General features: G+C 37.5%; 1 protein-coding gene across 1 annotated transcript in view; it reads left to right on the top strand.

The window, feature by feature from the left end:
* The window catches only part of ETNK1 (ethanolamine kinase 1), a 68545-nt gene extending 62660 nt beyond the window's left edge, over nucleotides 1-5885 (top strand). The window contains exon 8 of the mRNA XM_067695912.1: nucleotides 191-5885. Coding sequence (XP_067552013.1) covers nucleotides 191-263 — 73 coding nt within the window. The 3' untranslated portion in view covers nucleotides 264-5885. The remainder of the gene's footprint in view (nucleotides 1-190) is intronic.
* The last annotated feature ends 15742 nt before the right edge of the window (nucleotides 5886-21627 follow it).

Genomic DNA, 21627 nt, shown 5'->3' on the forward strand with positions numbered 1-21627 from the left:
GAAATCTGGTATAATCTGTTAAATGATTTCAGTATTAGAAAAGTGTCCAGTAGGTGGTGCAATAAACTAAAAATATGTCCCTTGAAAATTTAAAAACTTAAAAAAAATCAGTTTAGAACGGGTGGGTGGAAATAAACGAAGGATTAAGGTTTTTAGCTGTAATTACGTTGTTACTCTCTTTTCTCAATAGGTATGCAATTGTTCGTTTTAACCAATACTTTAAGATGAAGCCTGAGGTTACTGCATTAAAGGTGCCTGAGTAAAGAAGACATTTAATTATTCTTAAGTAGCTGAACAATGCTTGTGGATATTTTAAGAAATTCCAAAAAGCCAATATATGTTAAAATTCTTTTAATTTGGTTATCTTGCTTTACAAATTATGCTTCTAAACAACCAATTTATTTTTTAAATAGAATGATGTTAAGAAATACACCTACTGCTCTCAGTATGTGGTGGGTTAGAAGTTTGTTAAATCAGCAAAAAGGTATAAAGATGTCAGTTTAATCCTTTGATAATTTAATCTATGTTATATGTTAATTATTTATTATAAATTTAACATGAATTCTGTGACTGTTTTCATCTGTTTCATCTGTTTGTTGAGTGTAAGCAACAAAAATTTTCCAGAGAAAATTTTCTTTTAAGTTTTACTTTAATAACATTAATTTTAGTAAACATTTTAGGTGTTTAGTGTAACCTTTTTATTTTGACACACTGTTAGTTAAATGAATCATTTACTCTTGGAATGCCAGACACTGGTTTAGATAAATTAAGATGTTCATAGAAAAATATCTGTTTAGGAGAGTGAAGTACATTCACTGTCTATGCTAGTGGTACATCTTTCTGGAGTACTGGAAAGCATTTTTTTGGGGGGAACATCTTAGAATTAAATTCCCCTCTTGCTACATAGTCTGGCAGTATAAATATTAATATTTACCATATAATCCTGGAATAGATATATGATGATTTTATGTTACCAAAATCTGTATTAAATAATGTTTTCACATACTATATATGGTCATTTAAGTTACAGTTTGTTTTTAAAATTTTACTATATCAAATTGTTTCTAACCAAAAATTTTGTTTTACTTATTGAGATGTTGTATATTTTGTTTGTTATTAAATAGTAGCTAGTACAGCAATTGTTAATTTTTGAAACAAAGACAGAATGCTTATCATACTTGGGAACAAGAAAATGTCATTAGTTTAATTCTTTTTTACTTCTTCAGATTCATTCCTTACAGTGTGGTTTTAATGTTTTAGTCTGGCTCCATGTCTTTAGAATGATAGCAAATGATTACTTGATAAATGTATCAATAGTTTCAGAGAAATAAGTTGAGATGGTTAAAAGAATTAAATAAGGAACCTTTAGAACATGAATCTTGTACACTTAAAATCTGATATAACAATGTGAATTAAGCAAAAATACTCCTGGTAGGAGGGCTTCTGTTTGGTTTGATTTCTTTTGATTTTGTTTGTTTGTTTTTGTCTGTTTGAGAGTGAGAGGATGGCAGTTATTATTTGGAAGGAACTTAGATCTTTGAGATAGATAAGCAAGCATCCAGTTTTGAAGACTGCTGTGTAGAGTTGAGCAGTCATGGTTAACTTTACTTAGAAAATGAGTCTGACAAGCTTTGCACTTTGGTCACATAAGTGCCCATGTACAAAGTTGGCTTAATGGATCTGCATATTCAGAATATGCAACTACAAATTAATCCTCTGAGAAATCTTCTGGGGAGTCTGATGTATTATTCCAAGTGACTTGTATTCTCAGATAAGTGCTTTAAAATACTTGGATTATCTCAAGATGTTTAAAGCTAATAAAGTAAGTAGAAACACTTACAGGCCATTTAAAATGGTAAATTCTAGTTACATGAATAGAATCTTAAAATCTGTTTTGTGTCTATATTAACAGTGTTAGACCAAGATTTGTTTTCTACCTCCCCAATGTTACAAATGTTCACTTCTGTTTTTATAAACCATATTACTGTAGGATCAATAGAATTTTACCTAATTAACTAAATGAAAGGAACCAATTAAACAATGAATAGCTTTTTATATAATGTTAGAGTGAACTTGAAAAATTGTTTTTGGTGGAATTTCATCTGGGGCTGGAACATTTTCTTAGAACAATGAAGAATATGTAGTACTCTTGCTTTCCGACTTCTTAAAAGTGCAGATATATCTTGGAGAACTGTGGGAAGAGAGAAGATCATTTTTCTACCTTACTCCATATTCTTCAAACTATTTTGAATAGAGATTCACTGAGCCATTGCTGGTAGATTGTGCCTAGCTGCTAGCTGTGATACTCTTGTAAGTGGTTCAGAGAGATTCATATAGAAGTGAATGTAAAGGGGAATAAAGGCTCTCACTTTAGCCCTAGGCAATGAATCTTGGGAACAAAATAAGCTATTTAAGATATTTCCCCCACTTTTAGGCTAGATTTTGGGTATTATGATGTTCCCACTTCCTGTACAGGTTTTTGGGATCATGCTTCAGCCTAATAATAGGGTTCAAAATTTGCTTCCCTTTTAATTGATCATTTAAGGGATTCTAAAGGGAAAACATCCCTCTAAAATTTGTCCTGTGGCTTGCTGAGATGTCTTTTGCCTTTTTATGTTAAGCTAAGGAACTTGAATGCCTTACCTAATAACTCAACTGATAGTAAGCTCATTTTGTAAATATGAAAATGGTTGTTAGAGAAGTGGCATTCATGTATACTCAGTGTTAGTCAATAGACCATAGTGGCCTGGATGCTTTAGCAAGCAAAATTCCACAGTTTGTTTTCCCTTTGTTCCTTACATACTTGTATGATCTTAACTGACCAGTAATACTTGATTTTTTCCCCTCCTGACCCCATGCTACCACCACTTTCTGGGAATTAAAGAGATGTGGTAGTAAATCATACTGTTCACATGATCATTTGAGATCAATATGAGCACAAAACTCATCAACTAGGTCTGCCTGGAATGTATATAAAACAGTGTAAATAAAAATTTGTAAATTAGTGTGACTTGTATGTTGCATATGAGATTGTGTATTGTTTTGCATTCTTTTCCCTTTTGTAGACATTTTTCTGTAAGGTCATGATCCAGCTCTTTGGTTTTAGACTGGAAATAGCCAACAAATCGGGCTGCACAGTGGGATAACAAGAGGAACTGGAAATAGGGTTTGTCAGTTTTTGTTAATGTCAGTACTTATTTATTTAGCCTCTCAGTGCCTAATATGACTTTTTTTCAAACTTTAGTTGACCACTAGTTTTTGGAGGTTAGATTCCTGCAAGCAGTAAATTAATACATTGTTAGAATTCCATTATTTGAGTCATGACTCTAAGCTAAAGCAAATTAAAAATATAATTTTATGATTGCAGACTGAAGTGTTATCCTTTTCTGTTTTCAAGGCTGTTAACCTTTTTCTACAAAAAAAACCTTTGAGTCTTTATATATCTCAGTGTGAATCTTAAGTCCCACATATACAAGGGAGATGATAAGTAATAGCTCCTAGTTCAACTTAAGCATGTCTCAGTTGGCTTCTCTAAGTATAAAGTTGTTCATTATGGGATTGTAAAACACAGAAAAGGTATGTGCTCTTTTAATGACTGCTAATTCCATACTTCATAAATATATTTATTATGAAACCTTCCAGATTTAAAGGAAAAATTCCCCCCAAACACTCTCAATTAAGTTAAAAACCTCCACTTTTAAAGTTATATGGATATTTCTTTTTTACATTACACAAAGCTTTCTGTACCATTTTTGAATTCCTTCATAATGTAAATGAGAAAACTATCAGTTTGATTTCTGTTTTAAATTGCTTTTAATAAGCATTTTATACTGCATTCCAAAGTGATATAGACTTAAGCTTTTAATATTAGTCATTCAATTGATAGACAAAGTTAACAATGCTTTATGCTAGGAGAGTTTTGTTATTGGCAGCAACTTGCACTACTTTACACAAAAGGCAAATGCTAGTAGTTTTTATGCACAAAGGAAAGTGAATTATAAGTATGTGGTAAAGCAGCTTTATCTTTATTTCAAAATTGATTTGCTCTGAATTTTCTTCATTAGATTTTTAGAATGTCTTTGACTGGAAACTTAATTACATATTAAGGCAATCTCTTTTGTTTTTGTTTCTTTTTTAAACGAAAGACATTAGTTATATGGAACCACCTTTTTTTTCTGCTACATATCACTTGTGAGATTACAGTGTTATGTCTTGGGTTTGATGTCTTCAGACAGAAAAGTGTAACGATTATTTTAAATGAATTTTTCCCCATCTTTGAAGTTTAGTCCATAAATGTATTGCTATAAAAGAAAATGCTTGAGTTTGCATTACTTGAATACTTGAAAACTGAAATTAATAAGATATATTACACAATGAATTAGACTTTTCTGAACAGTTTTTAACACTAAAATTTTCCTTTCTGGATCATAATTTGAAATGGACAGATTTAAACTCTTTGGATAGAAAAAATAATATAGTGCTTATAGAAAATACCCTTTTGACTTTGAGGCATTCAGAATTCAAGTTTTTAGTAGGTTTCTGTCCTGAAATCTGCTTTCTCTTCTTTCCTATACTTAATGCACTTACTATGCTACTGCTGTTATCAAACAGCAAGTTAAAATCTGTGTTCGTTATGCATCCTATGGCTTTCTAGTTACGAAAAAATTGCTCTGTAAAATACTCTTAATCCCTAAATGTAGGCATATTTTTGTCTACACCTTGCCCATTAATGGTATTAATACCATAAATCATTTTAACAAAACACAAGGTGTTTATACAAATTGAAAACATTACATGTTACATTTGAACTAGTTAGTGAAGGGTAAGAAAAAGGTGGCTGATTTGAATTGTTCCATTAGTTAAATTTCAAAAGGAACTTTGAGAGATTAAGACCTGATAGTATCTGTGTAAACTAGCTCCTGTGAACTGGGAAAGACCCCCAAAGCAGTGGAGGAAATGAGAGCACTTGCATGGTTGTACTGTGGTGCTACTTAAATTATGTAGTGACACCGTGTAATTTTTATTGTTCAACAATCTGAAGAAGTTTCCTGTTACTTACATGTACTAAAGTAATTATAAATTGGTAGAATCTGCAAAAAGGAAACTTTTAAACTCTACTGTATTTAGGAGCCTTTGTGTAGCTGGGTGAAGTTTCCATGATTTGAAGTATTTGGATTTTAAAATATACCATTATTTTAAGAAAGAAGACCTGGCATTATTACATATTCTTAAATGACAATGTCCTTATCAGTTTCAGAAGAAAAAACCAAAATGAATAATTGTCATTGCATTAGCTGTATGTTGAATTGGGAAATTGTGACATAAAGGTTAAATTTATGTTTCTCAAATGTGAACCATAGTAGTATAATGCTGCTCTGTAAATACTGTAAGTGCTACAAATAGTCTCAGCACTGAAAATGTATTGATACCTCTCAAATGAATGCAACGTTTGATGTAGGTGTTTTGATATGCCTCAGAAAGTATCTGAGTGTCTGGGAACTTGTTAATCTGTTTGGTAATGAAGATACTTCCTGTTTTTTGTTGCTTCTTTTCATGTTTAAAATTTAATTTTTACATTTTTACTACTGTTAATTTAAGTAAAATTTGTTCTCTGGTTAAAATGGGGTTACCAGTGAAGAAAATTAAAAACAGCCTCATTCATGTAACTGCTTAAATAAAAATGCAGTTTTGCTATGTGTTCATAAACTTTTAATGAATCTGTATTTCTGTTTAAATATAAGTGATGTTTAGGCTTTATTTCTGTTTAATAAGGCCTTTTATCATTGATTAAATAAAGGAATGTATCTTTTTGAAGAGATTTATATTCTGTAAATAAAAATTGGTTGTAACAATAAAGTTGAGTTCTAACTGCTTGTATCCATAAATCTTGTTACTTCAACTTATTTTTGTGGTTTTCCTATTGTAGAAAAAGCTTTTAAATGTTCGTGTATAACTATTTGTATATTTGAAGTGAGTCTTTAAATTTCTAATCTCTGGTTTTTTAATATAGTGTTTAAAAGTTTTGAAAAAAGTTTACTTTTGAAAATTTGGTTGAGATGAGAGTGTAGAATATTGTATAAATTATGAACAAATTTTGTTTACCTAGTTTAAAAATTCATTATTCTAGGCACTATACTTTGTGTTTTCACTGTGCTTGGGGCTGGAAGCAGGAATAGAGACACTGTTTGGGACTTAGCATCTTACAGTCTAGGCAAGGACTATGCATTCAACTAATGTTAGTTAAGCTCAGTTTCTAATTGTCAGGTAGTGTGATAGATGGTGGAGATACAAAGATAAGATATGATTTCTACCTTCAGATAATGTTTATCATGAAGATCAATTTTCCATAATGAAAATAGTCAGCAGTGTGTGTGTGTTTGTTTTATTAGAATGCCTTCCAATTTGGGTTTGTCTGGTGTTTTCTAATGATTAGATTGAGGTTATGTATCGCAGCCAAAATACTACAGAAGTGATTTGTCCTTGTTAGAGTATCACATGTGAGGAAATCAATGTTGATGTTAATTTTGATCACCTGGTCAAAGTATTGTTCTATGTCGTCACTGTATAGTTGTTTTCCCTGTGGTAACTAATAAGCAGTCTGTGGGGAGATACTTTAAGATTTAAGTATTTTGCTCCTTGGCAAACATCTCCTGTCCTCCTCCCCTGATTTAACAATACTTGATAATTATCTAAACCAGTCTTTATTGTGATGGCTGCAAAATAGTCACTTCTAGTGCTGCTGCATGCTTCACATATATCAACCTTTTACTGTAAGGAATATCTTGTCTATCATCTATCTATCTCTGTTTACTGTAAGGAATCATCCTCTTGTGTCTGTTATCTTTCTCTGATCTGCCATGCATGGGACCGTATTTTAAGTATATACTCATGGGTTTCTGTTTTATTCAATGCATTATAATTTGTTACTACACTTACATATATTGATGTTAAATTGTCTGAGATTTGGCTTGGGGGAACCCCATCAAATCTGGTTCCTATGTCCTCTTGAAATTTTTTGAGCACTTCCTTACCTTCTAGTAAAACAAGAAATTGCAGACTAATTTTGTACTTCCCTTCCTGACCCCTGGAATCAGGCATTTTCTCCAAGGAGCCTGGTTCCTTTTGGGGGTGTTAGTGTTTAGAAATTTAGATCTGAGAACTAGGGATGCTCATTGCTCCTGGGATATTACTGATCTTAGGCCCTTTTAGCTGGCAGAGCAAGGGAACGCGCGCGCACGTGTGTGTGTGTGCGCATGCACACATGCTCATACTCATATATGTTTTAGAAATTGAGTCCATACTGACACCTCCAGTTTCTGATTCAGCTTTCCAGAGTTCTTCCTTGCCTCTACCATTCCATATTTGTTTTTCTTATTTCCTTACTCTGATAATACAGATAGGTATTTTTGTCAAGACTACCATAGAAATAGGTCCTTTTCAGTGTATCATATGAGGTGTAAGATGTTAATACATATGTTACTAGTGGTTTTAACCTTAGTTACTTAATTGAAGTGTCTGCCAGGTTTCTCTCCCCACGTTTTACTTTTAATTGGTAATAGCTGGTGGAAGAGGATACTTGGAAGTTGTGTGGTTTCTTTGCTATTAATTTTAGCATCCACTGGCAGTTTTTTCCTGCAGCAATATTGTGATGTTTGCATGATGTTGATTTTCTATTTCTCTCTTTCCTTCTACATTCATAAATTGGAATTTTACTGTAAGGAAGAGCTGTACCTTTATTATTTACCTTTATTTATTTATCCAAGCAGTAAGGACACAAGGATATTCTGTGGGCTATAATTCTATTACAGTCATTCTGTTGCTCAGTTTATTTCTAGATTGGTGATTGAGAGCTCCTTCAAGTTGGCTGCTGTATTCTTTCAACATTGCCCACCTCATTTTTAGAGCACTTCCTTTTCTGGCAACATAAGGTGTTCCAGGCTAGGTTTGTACTTTCCCTGCCCCAACCCTCAATTCAGCTATTTCTTCACGGATCCCTGACATTTTTTTTTTTTTTTTTAGAGAATATTTAGAAATTAAGGCCTGGTTGCCTTAATTGTTCATTGTTGGGCATTACTGCTTCTAAATTCCATCAGTTGACAGAATTAGGAAATACTAGAAAAGTCAGAAGAATGCTTCAATGCACTCCCATATATCCTCTTCCAGATTCCCCCAGTAATATTTTACTTCCTTTGCTTTACCATTTTCTATTTCTTTTTGTGAATTATTTGAGCAATTTACACACATAAATCTTCTTTACCCCTTAATATTTCAATACTTGTATTTCCTAAGAACAGTTTTGACCTGTGATGAGTTGGTGATCATTCAAATGAATGTCCTCTGTTTGTAGTGTGGTATTTTGGGGTTTTTGTTTGTTTGTTTGTTTGTTTTGGCTGCTTGCATGACCTGTATTTAATTGGTTTTTAGCAGTTTGATTATTTAGATGTGATTTCCTTTGTATTTATGATTCTGCTTGAATTTTGACCATTTTGAATCTGTAAATTTATGTCTTTTACCAAATTGGGGAAGTTTCAGCCATTATTTCTTCAAGTATTATATTCAGACTCGTTCTCTCTTCCCTTTATGGGTCCCTAATTACACATGGTTAGACTGAAGTTGTTCAGCAGGTCACTAAGGCTCTGTTCATTATTTTTCCAATGTCTGTTTCCTCTGTTTTCCAGATTGGATTATTCTGTTCATCTGTCTTCATACTTCGTTGACTTCTTTCCTCCCTTCTAATTTCCAAACTGCTGTTATGTCCATTCAGTGACTTTTTAAATTTTGGATATTATTTTCAGTTCTATAATTTCCATTTCATTGTTTTTTAGAGTTTCTATTTTTCTTTAAATTTTCTATTTATTCAATATAAGTATAGCCTTTGCATCCTTGAACATGGTTGCTTTAAAATCCTTGTCCACGAATTTCAACAATGGATCATCCCAGGGACCATCTGTTGATTTGGTTTCTTTTGAGTATGGTTCATATCTTCCTGTTTCTTTGTATGTCTAGTAGTTTTGATTTGTTTCCTGGACTTGTGATTGATATGTTGTAGAGACTCTTGATTCTGCTATGATCCTCTGAAAAGTATTGATTTTGTTTGTTTTAGCAGGCATGTAACTTGGCTGTACTCAAACTCTGGCTCTCCTTGGTGGACAGCAGCTAAAATTTTTGATCAGTTTTTTTTTTTTTTTTTAGATTTAGTTGGGCTGTTTGGAATGTGCCCCACACCTGTGTAGTTTACAAGTCAGCCAGAGATTTGGTCGGTCTGTATGCAGATTTTAGTGTCATCTCTGGGTCTCAGAATTTCTTTCCATACTTTCCAGCTGTTGCGGTTACTTTGAACTCTGTCCTCTGGCTCGTCAAGTAAAGACTGCAGGTTTTTTGAGTTTTAGGTGCCCCACAAACCTCTGACTTGTGGCTTGCCCTCAGGTTAATAATATGGGAAACTCAGTGCCATTCTCTTTTTCTAAATGTAAATCCTGATCAGGTTTCTTTTGCTATTTATTGCTTTCTAGTGCTCTTAGGTAGTTTTATATCCCAATTTTATAGTTATCTGTGAGAACTTTGGTCCAATAGGAGATATTCCTCCATCATTCAATGTGGAACCTCTTTAATGTAGCTTTTTCAGTTGGGAATTTAACTGATACGGTAAATTAGCACAGATGTTAACAAAAACCATATATTCTAACTTGCAGTGTTTTAATTATTATTCAGAAATTGTGTAATTTGTATATATTTTCCTTTTTACCCAAGTTTAATTTCTAGGTGGAAGAACCTTTTTAATTTTGGTTTTGTTCTTAATATCTTGATTTATTCCATTGTGATCAGAGAGTGTTTTTGTTTCTACTTTATGGTAATTATTGATATTTTGACCTAATGTATGATTCACTTTGGGCGCTGTTAACCTGTGTTCTTGAAGAAGGCATATTCTCTACTGTCAGTGTGTAGTGTTACACATGTATATATTTATGTGTGTATGTGTGAGTACACACACAGTTTATCCTCATTATCCATGAATTCCATATTTGTGAATTCGCCTACGTGCTAAAATTTATTTATTTTTTGGGAAAGTCAATTTTGGGGGCACTTTTGTGGTCATTTGTGGACTTGTGCCTGTGCAGAGTGATGAAAAATTTGAGTCCCTTGACACGTGAATTCCCAGCTGAGGTTGAACAAGCTGATGTTCTGTTCTGCCTTTTGTTTTAGCTCTCATACTGTAAATGTTCTTTTCATTACGTATTTAGTACCACGTTTTTTCCATTTTTGTGCTTTTTTTTGACGATTTCACTGTTTAAAATGGCTCTCCAAGCACAGTCTTCCTTGGTTTGGTCTCATCTCTTCTTTTCAGCTTCAGATTCTTCTCACCTACTGCCTTATATTTTCAGATAGAGCAACACCCATCTACTTATAGTTCTGGGACATGTCAATCTTGTTCAAAACTCTGTGCTTTTTTCCATGTTTCTTATCCTCTTGACCAGGTTAATTCTTGACTTTGTTAAAGCTTTTAAAAACTTTGTGCAAACTACTTTGGAAGTATCGCTTCCAGAAAGCCATCTCCGTGTTTGCGCCGTTGTCCCTTCTGGCCCTTTCCTCTGCTTCACTGCAGTGCCCAGGACACCTCTTACCAGTGAACGTATCCAGGATTGTCTGGCTATAAGTTTGCCTCCCCAGGTATACTTTATGAGCCTTCACAACATGAGCCTTCTTTATCTTTATGGTATCATAACCTTACATAGCGCTAGTTATGTAATGGGACTTCACTTTATGTTTGTTAAATGAATGAATCAAAGTATTGAATAATTAGGAAATATTTCCAATCGAGCAAAAAGCAAGTAAAATCAAAAGGCAGTGGTTGATCTTGGAGACAGATGAGCCTCGGAAATGGCTATCCAGAATCACTTTTCCTGAGTTGATGTGATACCTGAAAAGTGATTTCATTAGGGGAGCTATGCTTCACTACTTTGGAAGTTAGAAATCCATTCTACTTTTTTACATATACTTCTGCATGGCTTGATGTTAATTTATATAGTTGAGCCCAAATTTGGAAAAGTTTGAGATATTTTGTTAACTGTTGTTGATTTCCTGGAGATGACCAGAATTCAGTGTTCTTAGAATCTAGCATCCCAGCAGCTTTTCAAGCCCCCTCAACCAGTGTATATTTTTTAAAATGTATGTCTAACATTAAAACAAGCAGTGAAAGATTTTTTTCTCTCTAGATGAGTTTCAGTCAGAATCTATAATTGTTTTTCTCATAATATTGTATAAGTGTCAATAAAACCCAAGCCAAACATGATTGATTTATACCAGAACTTTATTTTTTAAAGTGGCCATCATTAATAACTTGTTATGCAGGTAACAATCTACTTTTTACTAAAGATTTGGCAGTTACATTGGACTGTCTCCTCTGCTCCCTTAACCCAACCAGAATATCACAAAAGAGGAATCAACCTAAAACTACTCCGACATATCAAGTATTTTTACTGTACTATTTTAATTCAACACAAGATTATGAATCAAACATTCTGGTTTCTACTGCAGTTTCTCTCACGGTTTCTCTCCACTCTTTGTATTGTGAATCTTTTTTTTTTTTTAATAATAAATATTTAGTTATTTGGCTGTGTTGGGTCTTCGTTGCTGTGTGCGAGCTTTCTCTAGTTGTGGCGAGCGGGGGCTACTCTTTGCTGCAGTGCGCGGGCTTCTTGCGGCGGCTTCTCTTGTTGCAGAGCATGGGCGCTAGGCGTGCGGGCTTCAGGAGTTGTGCCACACGGGGTTAGTTCCTCCGCGGCATGTGGGATCTTCCGGGACCAGAGATTGAACCTGTGTCCCCTGCATTGGCAGGCAGATTCTTAACCACTGCGCCACCAGGGAAGTCTCTGTATTGTGAATCTTAATAGTTGAAAATGATTTAGTCTCTTTTATTAAAAACTATATATATTTAGTAATAAGTTGATAAAGGATTGCCTTTTTATTCTCACCACATTTGACAAATCTAACTCAGACTGTTCTCTTTCTTCCTCTTTGTAACACTTTGAAAAGAATTTAAAATTTTATTGTGCTTCTTGCAGTTATTCTTTTTTTTTTTCACATGGAAGCAGAAGGCTGTGTAGGTGCCTTGTAAAAGGCTGTCTTTATGACATCCCTAACAACTTAAAGCAATCCTGCTAAAAAAGATTTCTGAGTTCCAGCTTTGAAATGGTCTAAAAAGAAAAATCAACAAGAAAAGTAACCACTTGGCTACCTTTGCCAGTGAGTGTCCTTCCTAGGTTAGAGGAGCAGCATTCTTTTCCTTTGTCTTCATGTTACCTGATACTATGTTGACAACAGCAGCTCTTTTATCTTTTGCAATAAAAAAATGAAAGCTTAGAGGGGGGTTGGTAATAGCACCAGTCTTTGTATAGGTTGAGTGGAGTTTAGTTTCTGTTCTTTTTCCTTGTCAACTCAGAACATCTTTTTGGAGACAGCCAGAAACTAGAGGTAAAGTGTCACATAGTAGAAAGATCCTTTTGTTCAGGTGGCAGGAACTCCCAGTAATGACCAGGAGTCCTGTGGACTTCATTTTCTCATTTGTAAAATGATCAGATTAAATGAGATTACCGCTAGAGTCCCTTCTAGTTCTAAAATGCTAGAATACAGTAACCAAAATACTTTTGAAAAGATTCCGTATAAAACTTGGGACTCTTCGGTATTATTCTGCACTTTGGTACATCCCTGCCCTTCCCTTGCTGTGCCCCCTACTTAAACGGCTGAGTCACGCAGCTGGTACATGAGCTGACCCTCCCCGTAGCTTCACCTTATCTGAACACTGGCTACTGCAGGGAGGTACCTTGTCTTTGGAGGTCTCAGGCTTTGAGTTTCACTTCTTTGAGTCTTTTATCTCTGAAATATTATGTAGGATCTTGCCAAATAAGGGTCATTTTTGCGTAGCTTTTGAATGGTTTTATGGACTGAATGTTTGTGTTCCCCCAAATTCATATGTTGAAGTCCTAACCCCCAGCATAGAAATGGGGCCTCTAAGGAAGTAATTCAGGTTAAATGAATTCTTAAGGCTGGGGCCCCGATCCGATAGGATTACTGTCCATATAAGAAGAGACACTAGAGAGCTTGCTCACTCTCTTCACGCGCTCATTTGCTGAGGCAAGGGCTTGTGAGCACACAGCGTTTACAACCCAGGAAGAGAGTTTCTCATTAGAAAGGAAGAAGGTTTCTCATTAGAAATCTAATCAACTGGCACGTTGATCTTGGATGTCCAGGCTCTAGAACTGTGAGAAAATAAATATTGTTTAAGGCACCTAATCCGGTGTTTTGTTATGGCAGCCCAAGCTGACTGATACAGATGGCAGGAACACAGACTATCTTAGGGTTTTTCTGTTGTACGTAGGGAAGGCAAGTAGGTAGTATGTGTGGGTGTGTTAGGGGGTGGGGTTTAAGGAAAGAGTGTATAAAAACATTAACTGTTTCACAAGGTATTTTCTTCTTTGCCTGAACTGAGAACAGCTTCTCTCCTGAGGATACCACTTAGTCAGAGTCCCCAGAGCAGAGGCTGCTCATGCTTTCTTTAATCTGTGTGCCTAGGGCCCAGAGCACTATAGAATTTTTCTTAGCCTTCCACTACTGTTTCTTTCCAGCAGACACTTGCCTTATGTGAAGTTCATGAACTATGCCATACTCAACCTGTTCTTCTTACTGTCATTTTCTGGTCAGGCCTCCTTGCCCACGAGGGGCTTCAGGATCTCAGTCACAGTCCTCTCTCATCCCCACTGCTGTCATCACCACGGACAACTTAGCTGTACCTGAGAATGTCTCTCCAGCAACCCAGGCTGGAAGTTCTTTACCCTCTTCAAATTTTAACATTTCCATTTCATATCAGCGTCCTATCTGGTTGATCATAGTCTATGCCTAGGTCGTCATCTGAAAATGAACCCCAGAAATATAAAACTGTTAGCTACACTTTCCTATTCATCTAACTTCTTCCATTTTCATTTTCTTCCACCTTACTTTTTCTCTTCCTTCATTAAAACCTCCAGAACTTGGACCTCTTCCTTTTCTGTCCAAACATCCCTCTTCTGGCCTGTCATTGTTATATAGCCTAGACTCTGGTGTGTCACCTCAGGCCCTCCTACCAGCATCCTCACCCACTGGCCACCTCTGTTTTTCTCCCATCATTGTCTAACCAATCCTTAGGCTTTGATATATCCAACCATATGCCTCATCCACTCTTGCCTCTGGGGCTGGCCCTGCTGGGGGCACAATTTTGCTAGTTGATGCTCCTACAGTTTCGTAGTCTCCAACGTAGCTTGGCCTTTAAGAGCACTTTAACAACCAGCTATCTCACAAGAAAGCCCTGAAGTGTTTGCCAGTTCCCATGGTATAAAAACTCTCACCGTGGCCAATTTCAGGCTACTAACTTGATGTCACTGATTGCAGAGTTGGGAAGAGATGCTAACAGTTGGCTCTCATGAGCTGGTATCAGCTAGCTACAGCACATCAACGGGTCATTCAAGACCACTGCCTGAAGAGTTCTCATGTGCTGCTTTTGAAATGACTCTTTCTCACGTATGACCAGAATGAGTAGGGTTCTGGGTTACCAATGGTCTACTGCTGACTCCTGGGATTGAACCACTTGTAGGCCCATGCATTGATTCTCTACTATATGTTTTGACCATGGTACTGGCTCTGGTCTACAGCACCCAAGGGCAGGGAGCGTGGTTTTTAGCATCCTTTACTCTGCATGCCCTTCTTCTGCTGGTACTCAGGGTGGTTACTGCACTCCTTAGGCTTGGGCAGTTCTCCCAGGGTGACTGCATTGCACCTCTCTTCTTTGAGGGCTTTCAAGACCATTGCTCTGTGATGCAAATGGGTACTTCTGATTGATGTCCTTTTTTGCCTCTGACTGACATGAGACACACTTAAGCCATGCCAGGATCAGAGAGAGTATTCATTTACACGGAAGGAAAAACAATATATATTTGTAATCTTATTCCAGGAAATGTTTAACTTTCTCATTCTCTGACATAATATAGTCCGAATAGATCTAGACCATCTGGACATCCCCTGGAACATCATATTGATCCATTACAGCAATGACATTCTGCTGATGAGGCAAGATAAACGGGGTCAGGGGTAGCTAGCGTGCTGGAGGCCTTGGTAAAACACATACATGATAAGCCCTAAGATGATTCATAGATCTACCTCTTAAGTAAAGTTTCTAGGAGTCCCGTGGTCAGAATATGGAATGATGTCCCCTCCCAAAGGAAATGAGAAAATGCTATATTGTGCATTTTTGACTATGAAGAAGGAATCACTGCATAATAGGTCTGTTTGGATTCCAGAGGCACCACATTCCACACCTAAGAATACTGCTTCCTCCCATATAGTGAGTGATATGGGAGACTGCCAGATTCGAGTGGGGCTTAGAACTGGTAACCTCGGCAACAAATGGAAACTTTGGTGTAAGTAGCTCAGCCACTTGGGCTGTATGGTTTCATAGACCTTACAGTGTTGGAGGTGTCAATGGTAGAGAAAGATTCAATGAGGAGTTTCTCCCAGTGGAAGAATCACAAACTGGCCCCTTGGGGTTTGGGAGTAAAGTCTTGCCATCTGCAGCAAAGAATTAATTGCCTTTTGAAAAATAGCTGTTAGTGTGCTACTGGTCCCCAGTAGAGATGGAACAGTTGAACATGGGACCCCAAGTAACCATGTGTCTTAAAATGGCCATCATGATCTGGATCCTGTTGGTCATACCAGGTTATAAAGTCAGGTGGGCTCAGTGGCAGTCCATTATAGGTTGGAAATAATACATCTGGACCAAGTATGAGCAGGACCAAAAGATTTCAAGCAGAATGAATGAGCAGATAACCCACCCCCTACATTATCCATCATATTCGCACCACTGCCCCTCCAGTTCACACCTTTGGTCACGTGGGAGGGCCTGTAGGACCAGCTGAAGGAAGGCGGAAAATCCTCAGCTAGCTTGATAGACGGTTTGGCTTGTTTTGTAGATGTAAGCTTGATGTGGGCAGCAGCTGAATTACTGCTCCACTCAGTGTGGTCTTGAAAAAATTACAGTGAAGGAAAATATTCCCAGTGGATGGTACACTAGGCTGTCCACTTCGTGTGGAAGGAAGTTACACTGTATGAGGACTAACGGCAGTGACAAGTTGGTCAGAGATAGAAGGAAAAAAGATCGGGAGACTGGTGACAAGATCTAAGAGACATATGGATGAGTATATGGGAGTGGACATGATGTGTAAAGATCATTCTTACATTAGCCATGCCCCAGATAGAATCCACCATGGGAGAGGCACTAAACAAATAAGCAGTCAAAATGGCTTGAGCTTTGACGTTGCCAGCCTATATCAGTGGCCATGCTAGGGCTAGCACGATGGGCACGTAGATGATGTGACCACATTAACAGTGATGAAGGCTATGATGTATGAGCTTAATAGCATGAATTCCTACCTACCAAGTCGGATCTGCTTCCTCTGAATGTCCAACAATAGAGAACAACCCTGAGCTTCTGGTACAGCATAATTCCTCTTTCACAGGTGTTACTTTCTAGTGATCCTTTGTACCCCCAACTCTGTCCCAGTGTCTGCTTCCCAGAGAACACCACCTGTGATGAAGTATCTTTTCCAAGAAAACATTATCCAAAAATATATCATGCTCTTAAAACGATTCCACCCGCTGTACACTCCTTTCCCTCTAGCAGTTGATCTTGCCTCTGATTTCACAAAGAATCAGATAAAAAGTCCCACCACACTACATCTTCAAAACTTCAGATATTATGCATCTCCATAACTTACTTTTCTGCAACCTTGGAAGTAGAGATGCTCTAATGCTCTCCATCTCATTCGATCCCAAGGCCTCCCTCTGTGTCCTCTCCTTTATGTTCAATATTTCCCTTCTAATAGCTTTCCTCATGAGACACGAGAATGCAAGTCTCTTTTTGCCTTAAAGCAAACAAAATAACAATGCATACCTCTCTTCACCTCCACCCTTCTCTCTCGACTTCACAGCCAAAAAGTTCTTTAAAATTAGTGTATTCTTACTATCTCTACTTCATCTTTCTATTAGTTAGATTTCTCTAGAGAAACAGAACCAATAGGATATGTATACATATACATATGGCTGAGAAGTCCCATGGTCTGCTGTCTGCAAGCTGGAGACCCAGGAAAGCCGATGGTGTAGTTCAAAGGCCCGAGAGCTAGAGAGTCAATGGTGTAGTTTCCGGCCTGGGTCCGATGGCCTGAGAACCGGAAGCACTGAGGGCAGGAAAAGATTGATGGTCCAGGTGAACAGTCAAGCTGAGAGCACAGCTTCCCTTCCTTCACCTCCCTCAATAGGTTGGATGATGCCCATCCACGCTGGGGAGGGCCATCCGGTTTACTCAGTCCACCAATTCAAATGCTAATCTCTTCTGGAAACACCCTCATAGACACACACGGAAATAATGTTTAACCAGCCATCGAGGTATCGCTTGACACAGTCAGGTTGACACATACAATTAATCATCACAACCTTCAACTCCCTCTTTCATCTAGTATGATTTTAGTGGGGGTTTTTTGTCAGAACAAAAGAATTTTCAAAATGAATATTTGATATCCATTCTAGTGAGACAGGAGATTTTCCCTATTGGTTTTCTTTGTAAATCAAACAGTATGAAATTTTTGATGAAACCTAAACAATTTCCAAGCACTAAACTCTGTCCACTGAGCTCTGGGTTAGGGGAGGGATGCCCAGGTCTAGTGAAGAAGATCCAGATAGTCTGGGCAGACACTTGGCCTAGATATTCTTTGTGCACTACTTCCACAGATATCCCTCCTGTTCTCCATGAATAAAGGAAGTTTCTAGTATTCTCCAAGTCCCTGTAGTAAGGATGGAGGCGAGTGAAGGGGTGAGCTAGGGCAACCAAGGAAACAAGGGTTATGTGAACAGTCTGACCCATAATATTGACAGATATCACCTCCTCTTTCTAGCTCCCTCCTCTTCAAATCATTTCCATTCACTGACACTGACCTCAAGTACATATTGATCTGAGTACTTGACACTAAGGCACATATGACCAATTGGCTTAACCTTCTGTAAAACTCCATTGGTTTTTGTGTTATTAAGATTCAGATGCTCTTTTAGATTCAGGCCAGCTTCCTAGGTTCTCTCTTGATGGCCTCAGGGACTCTGCCGCCTTTCCTTTCTTCTTCCTCTTATCTTAAAAAAAAAACAAAAAAAACCCACCCTTTATTTTTCCCCTTTTTATTTTAAAGGCAATACCTGTTCACTGGAGAAAAATCAGAAAGTACAGAGAAATATGTATAGCTGATTCACTTCGTTATACAGCAGAAACTAACACACCATTGCAAAGCAATTATACTCCAATAAAGATGTTAAAAAATAAATAAATAAAATACAGGGGAAAAGAAAAGAAAGTACAGAGGAGCCAACAATTACATTATTTATAAACCTATTTCCATTTTGGTTATACATATTTCCCAAACTTTCACTATGCATGGGTATCTTATGTTTGTGTATAAGTGTATGTATGTACATAAGTCTATTGCATTAGTCCATGATAGAAATAAACACATGCATGCACATGTGCACACACACACACACACACACACACACACACACATGCATGCACTATTAAGTTGGCCACAGTTGTTTTATAACCAGCGTTTGTTTTTTGCTTTTCAAGAGAATAATTTTAAATTTCATGTTATATAATTTTTAATGACTGCCTAGAATTCCATCATATGGTTATACTGCAATTTGCTTTTTAAAGCTCCTATTCTCGACATTTTGGGTTCCCAGATTTTTTTTAGGCTGTATCAATACTGCTGTGACAAATATTCTTATATCAAGGTTTTTGTGCATATTGTCAAGTGACAAATATTCTTGTATCAAGCTTTTTGTGCATATTGTCAATTTCAGTTCCTACACGTGGAATTCTGGGTTTAATGATATACATATGTTTGATATATTTTGTTGTATTTACTTCTGCAAGACTTGAACACATTTTTACTTCCTCGCTGAAGTTTAAGAGAGAATCCTTGCTAACACTGGCTAAGTATCATTAAAAAATACCGAACCCAATCAGCTCCAAATGGTATCTCTTTTCTTCATTAAAGCTCTGGCCACCCACTCTATACTTTGGAGATCAGATTTCCACAAATAGCTGCAGAGGAGAAGGCAGCCAATCTTTATTGCATACCCACGCCTTGCGGGCCACTGTGCTAAGTTCTGGGAAAGCTTAAATAAGTACAGCACAGTTCCAGTTGTCTTCCATTTGAGTCTAAGGGGGCTAGAGGCAGGGCTGTAGAGAGACCTGTAAACACATCATCACAACACAATAAGTTAAGTGGAATAGCGTTAAGGTGCTATGGGAACACTCAGGTGGGAAGTGCGGTCAGCTGTGTTAGGTCTGAGTCTTAACTCAGTGTCTAAGTTAAGACAAACCAAGATTAGGAGTTAACCAGGCATAAGAATGGGTTTTCAGACGGAAATAACAATCTGTGCCAAGGCAAGGGAGTGTGACACATTCAGTGGCCTTCTTGGGAATAGCAAGCAGGCTGGCATGGCTGGAGCGGAGTGTGTACGTTGGGGACACTGCAGTGGATAAGACTAGAAAGCAGGAATTGTGCTGGGAAGAGCTTGGCGGTCTGCATTTAGGATTTTTTTTCTCGTGGATGTTAGGAAATCCTGGAAGGTATTAAGCGGAGAATCACAGGATTGATCTGCATCTTGGAGAAGTAACTAGATGCAGTGTGGAGGGTCAGGTGAGGGCACTACCGGATGGAAGCAAGGAGGCTAGCTTGGAGACTAGCATAGTCCATGCCAGGGAGTCCAGCAAGAGCTCACACAGGACGAATGTGGATGGAGAGGAGGCGGAATTTAAAAGATAATACCGGGTGATAGCAATTGCATCGGGGCTATTTGGGCTGTTGAGTATGAGATGGAACGTTCTTCTTTGGGTCATCTGACTGAATAGTGGGGCCACTTTAGCTATAGAATCCCTTTGGTTCCACATTTCCAATCCTTTCCTTTGTCTCGTGGGGGCACTCCCACACTGTATGAATACCGTATGCTGCTCTGTCATATACTGCAATGAAAAGTAACTTCTGTGGAGTTGGACAAGGTTAGAGAAACGTGAGTAGACTGCACAAGGAGATGGAGGAATTGGAAATTAAGATTAGGCTGGAGTTAGAGTGGCAAGTAGATGATATAACAAATAGAGGTGATGAATAGGTTTATTACCTTGATTGTCCTGATGGTTTTGGCATATCTCCAAAGTCATCAAATTGTATGCATTAAATATGTCTAATTTTTTGGATATCAATTATCTCTCGATAAAGCTGTTTTTTAAAAAATAAAATAAAATAAAATACACTAAGGGTTTGGATAAGGTGAACAAAGATTTGTTCACAAAGTCCTGAAATACCAAACTAGAAGCTAATCCTGAATATATAAAGTGGGACATTCAGGATGATAAAACTTAGTAAATGTGGGAACCTTGTGAGAATGAGTGGAAGTACAGTCTGAAAATATTAGGAGAGTCAACTAAATTTCAGTCACAAATAATAAACCTCCAGACAGAAGCTTAGGTATGGCCATGACCTCAGTTACACCTGGTGCAAGTGTAGGCATGACATCCCCACAAATGCCTACAGGTGTGAAAAAACATCATGGCTGGAGTATTTAGGGGCAATATCCTAAAAGACCACAAGGTGGTAATGTCATTTCACAAGTCTGTCTTTCACTTGGTTGCTTCCTCTTTTTCTGTTTGTATTTATGCCTTTATTTCTCTGTGTTCCAGTCCTTTTCATCTTTCTGCCTTTTTCCGACTTGTGTATCCTCCCTTTAAAAATTTCCCCTCTCTTTCATTATCTCCCTAACTGGCCATGATTAGGAGTAATGCAATTTTTCCATTATTCACTGAATAGAATCTTGTTTTGTCCTTAAACAAAATCTGTTATAGAAAAATTGAAACCTATATGAAAGTGCACGGAATAGTATAATGAATCCCTACGTACCTATCACCCAGCTACAGTTATCAATTCATAGCCAATTTTACTTTACCTATGTCCCCACCCACTTTCCCACTTCCCAGGTTTTTTTTTTTTTGGTTGGGGGGGTAACCGGGCCTCTCACTGTTGTGGCCTCTCCCGTTGCGGAGCACAGGCTCCGGACGCGCAGGCTCAGCGGCCATGGCTCACGGGCCCAGCCGAGCCGCGGCATGTGGGATCTTCCCGGACCGGGGCACGAACCCGTGTCCCCTGCATTGGCAGGCGGACTCTCAACCACTGCGCCACCAGGGAAGCCCTTCCCAGATTATTTTGAAGCAAGCTCCAGCCCTGTACCAAGTTCATCTGTAAGTGTGTCTGTATCAATCTCTCAAACCTGAGGACTCTTAAGCAAAACCACAATGGCAATGTTACTCCAAAAATGTGAGTAATTCCTTAATGGCACAAAACCCAGTTAATGTTGACATTTCTAATGCCTGTCATGCCAATTTTTAAATATTATTTTATAATTTGTCTGCTGGAATCAGTATCCAAATATGTCCCCACATTGTGATGCGTTGTTCCTTCTCTTCATATTTTTTCAATGTACAGATTCCTGCTTTCTTTCTCTCTT

Source organism: Pseudorca crassidens, chromosome 11 (assembly GCF_039906515.1).
Source record: "Pseudorca crassidens isolate mPseCra1 chromosome 11, mPseCra1.hap1, whole genome shotgun sequence".
NCBI lineage: Eukaryota > Metazoa > Chordata > Mammalia > Artiodactyla > Delphinidae > Pseudorca > Pseudorca crassidens.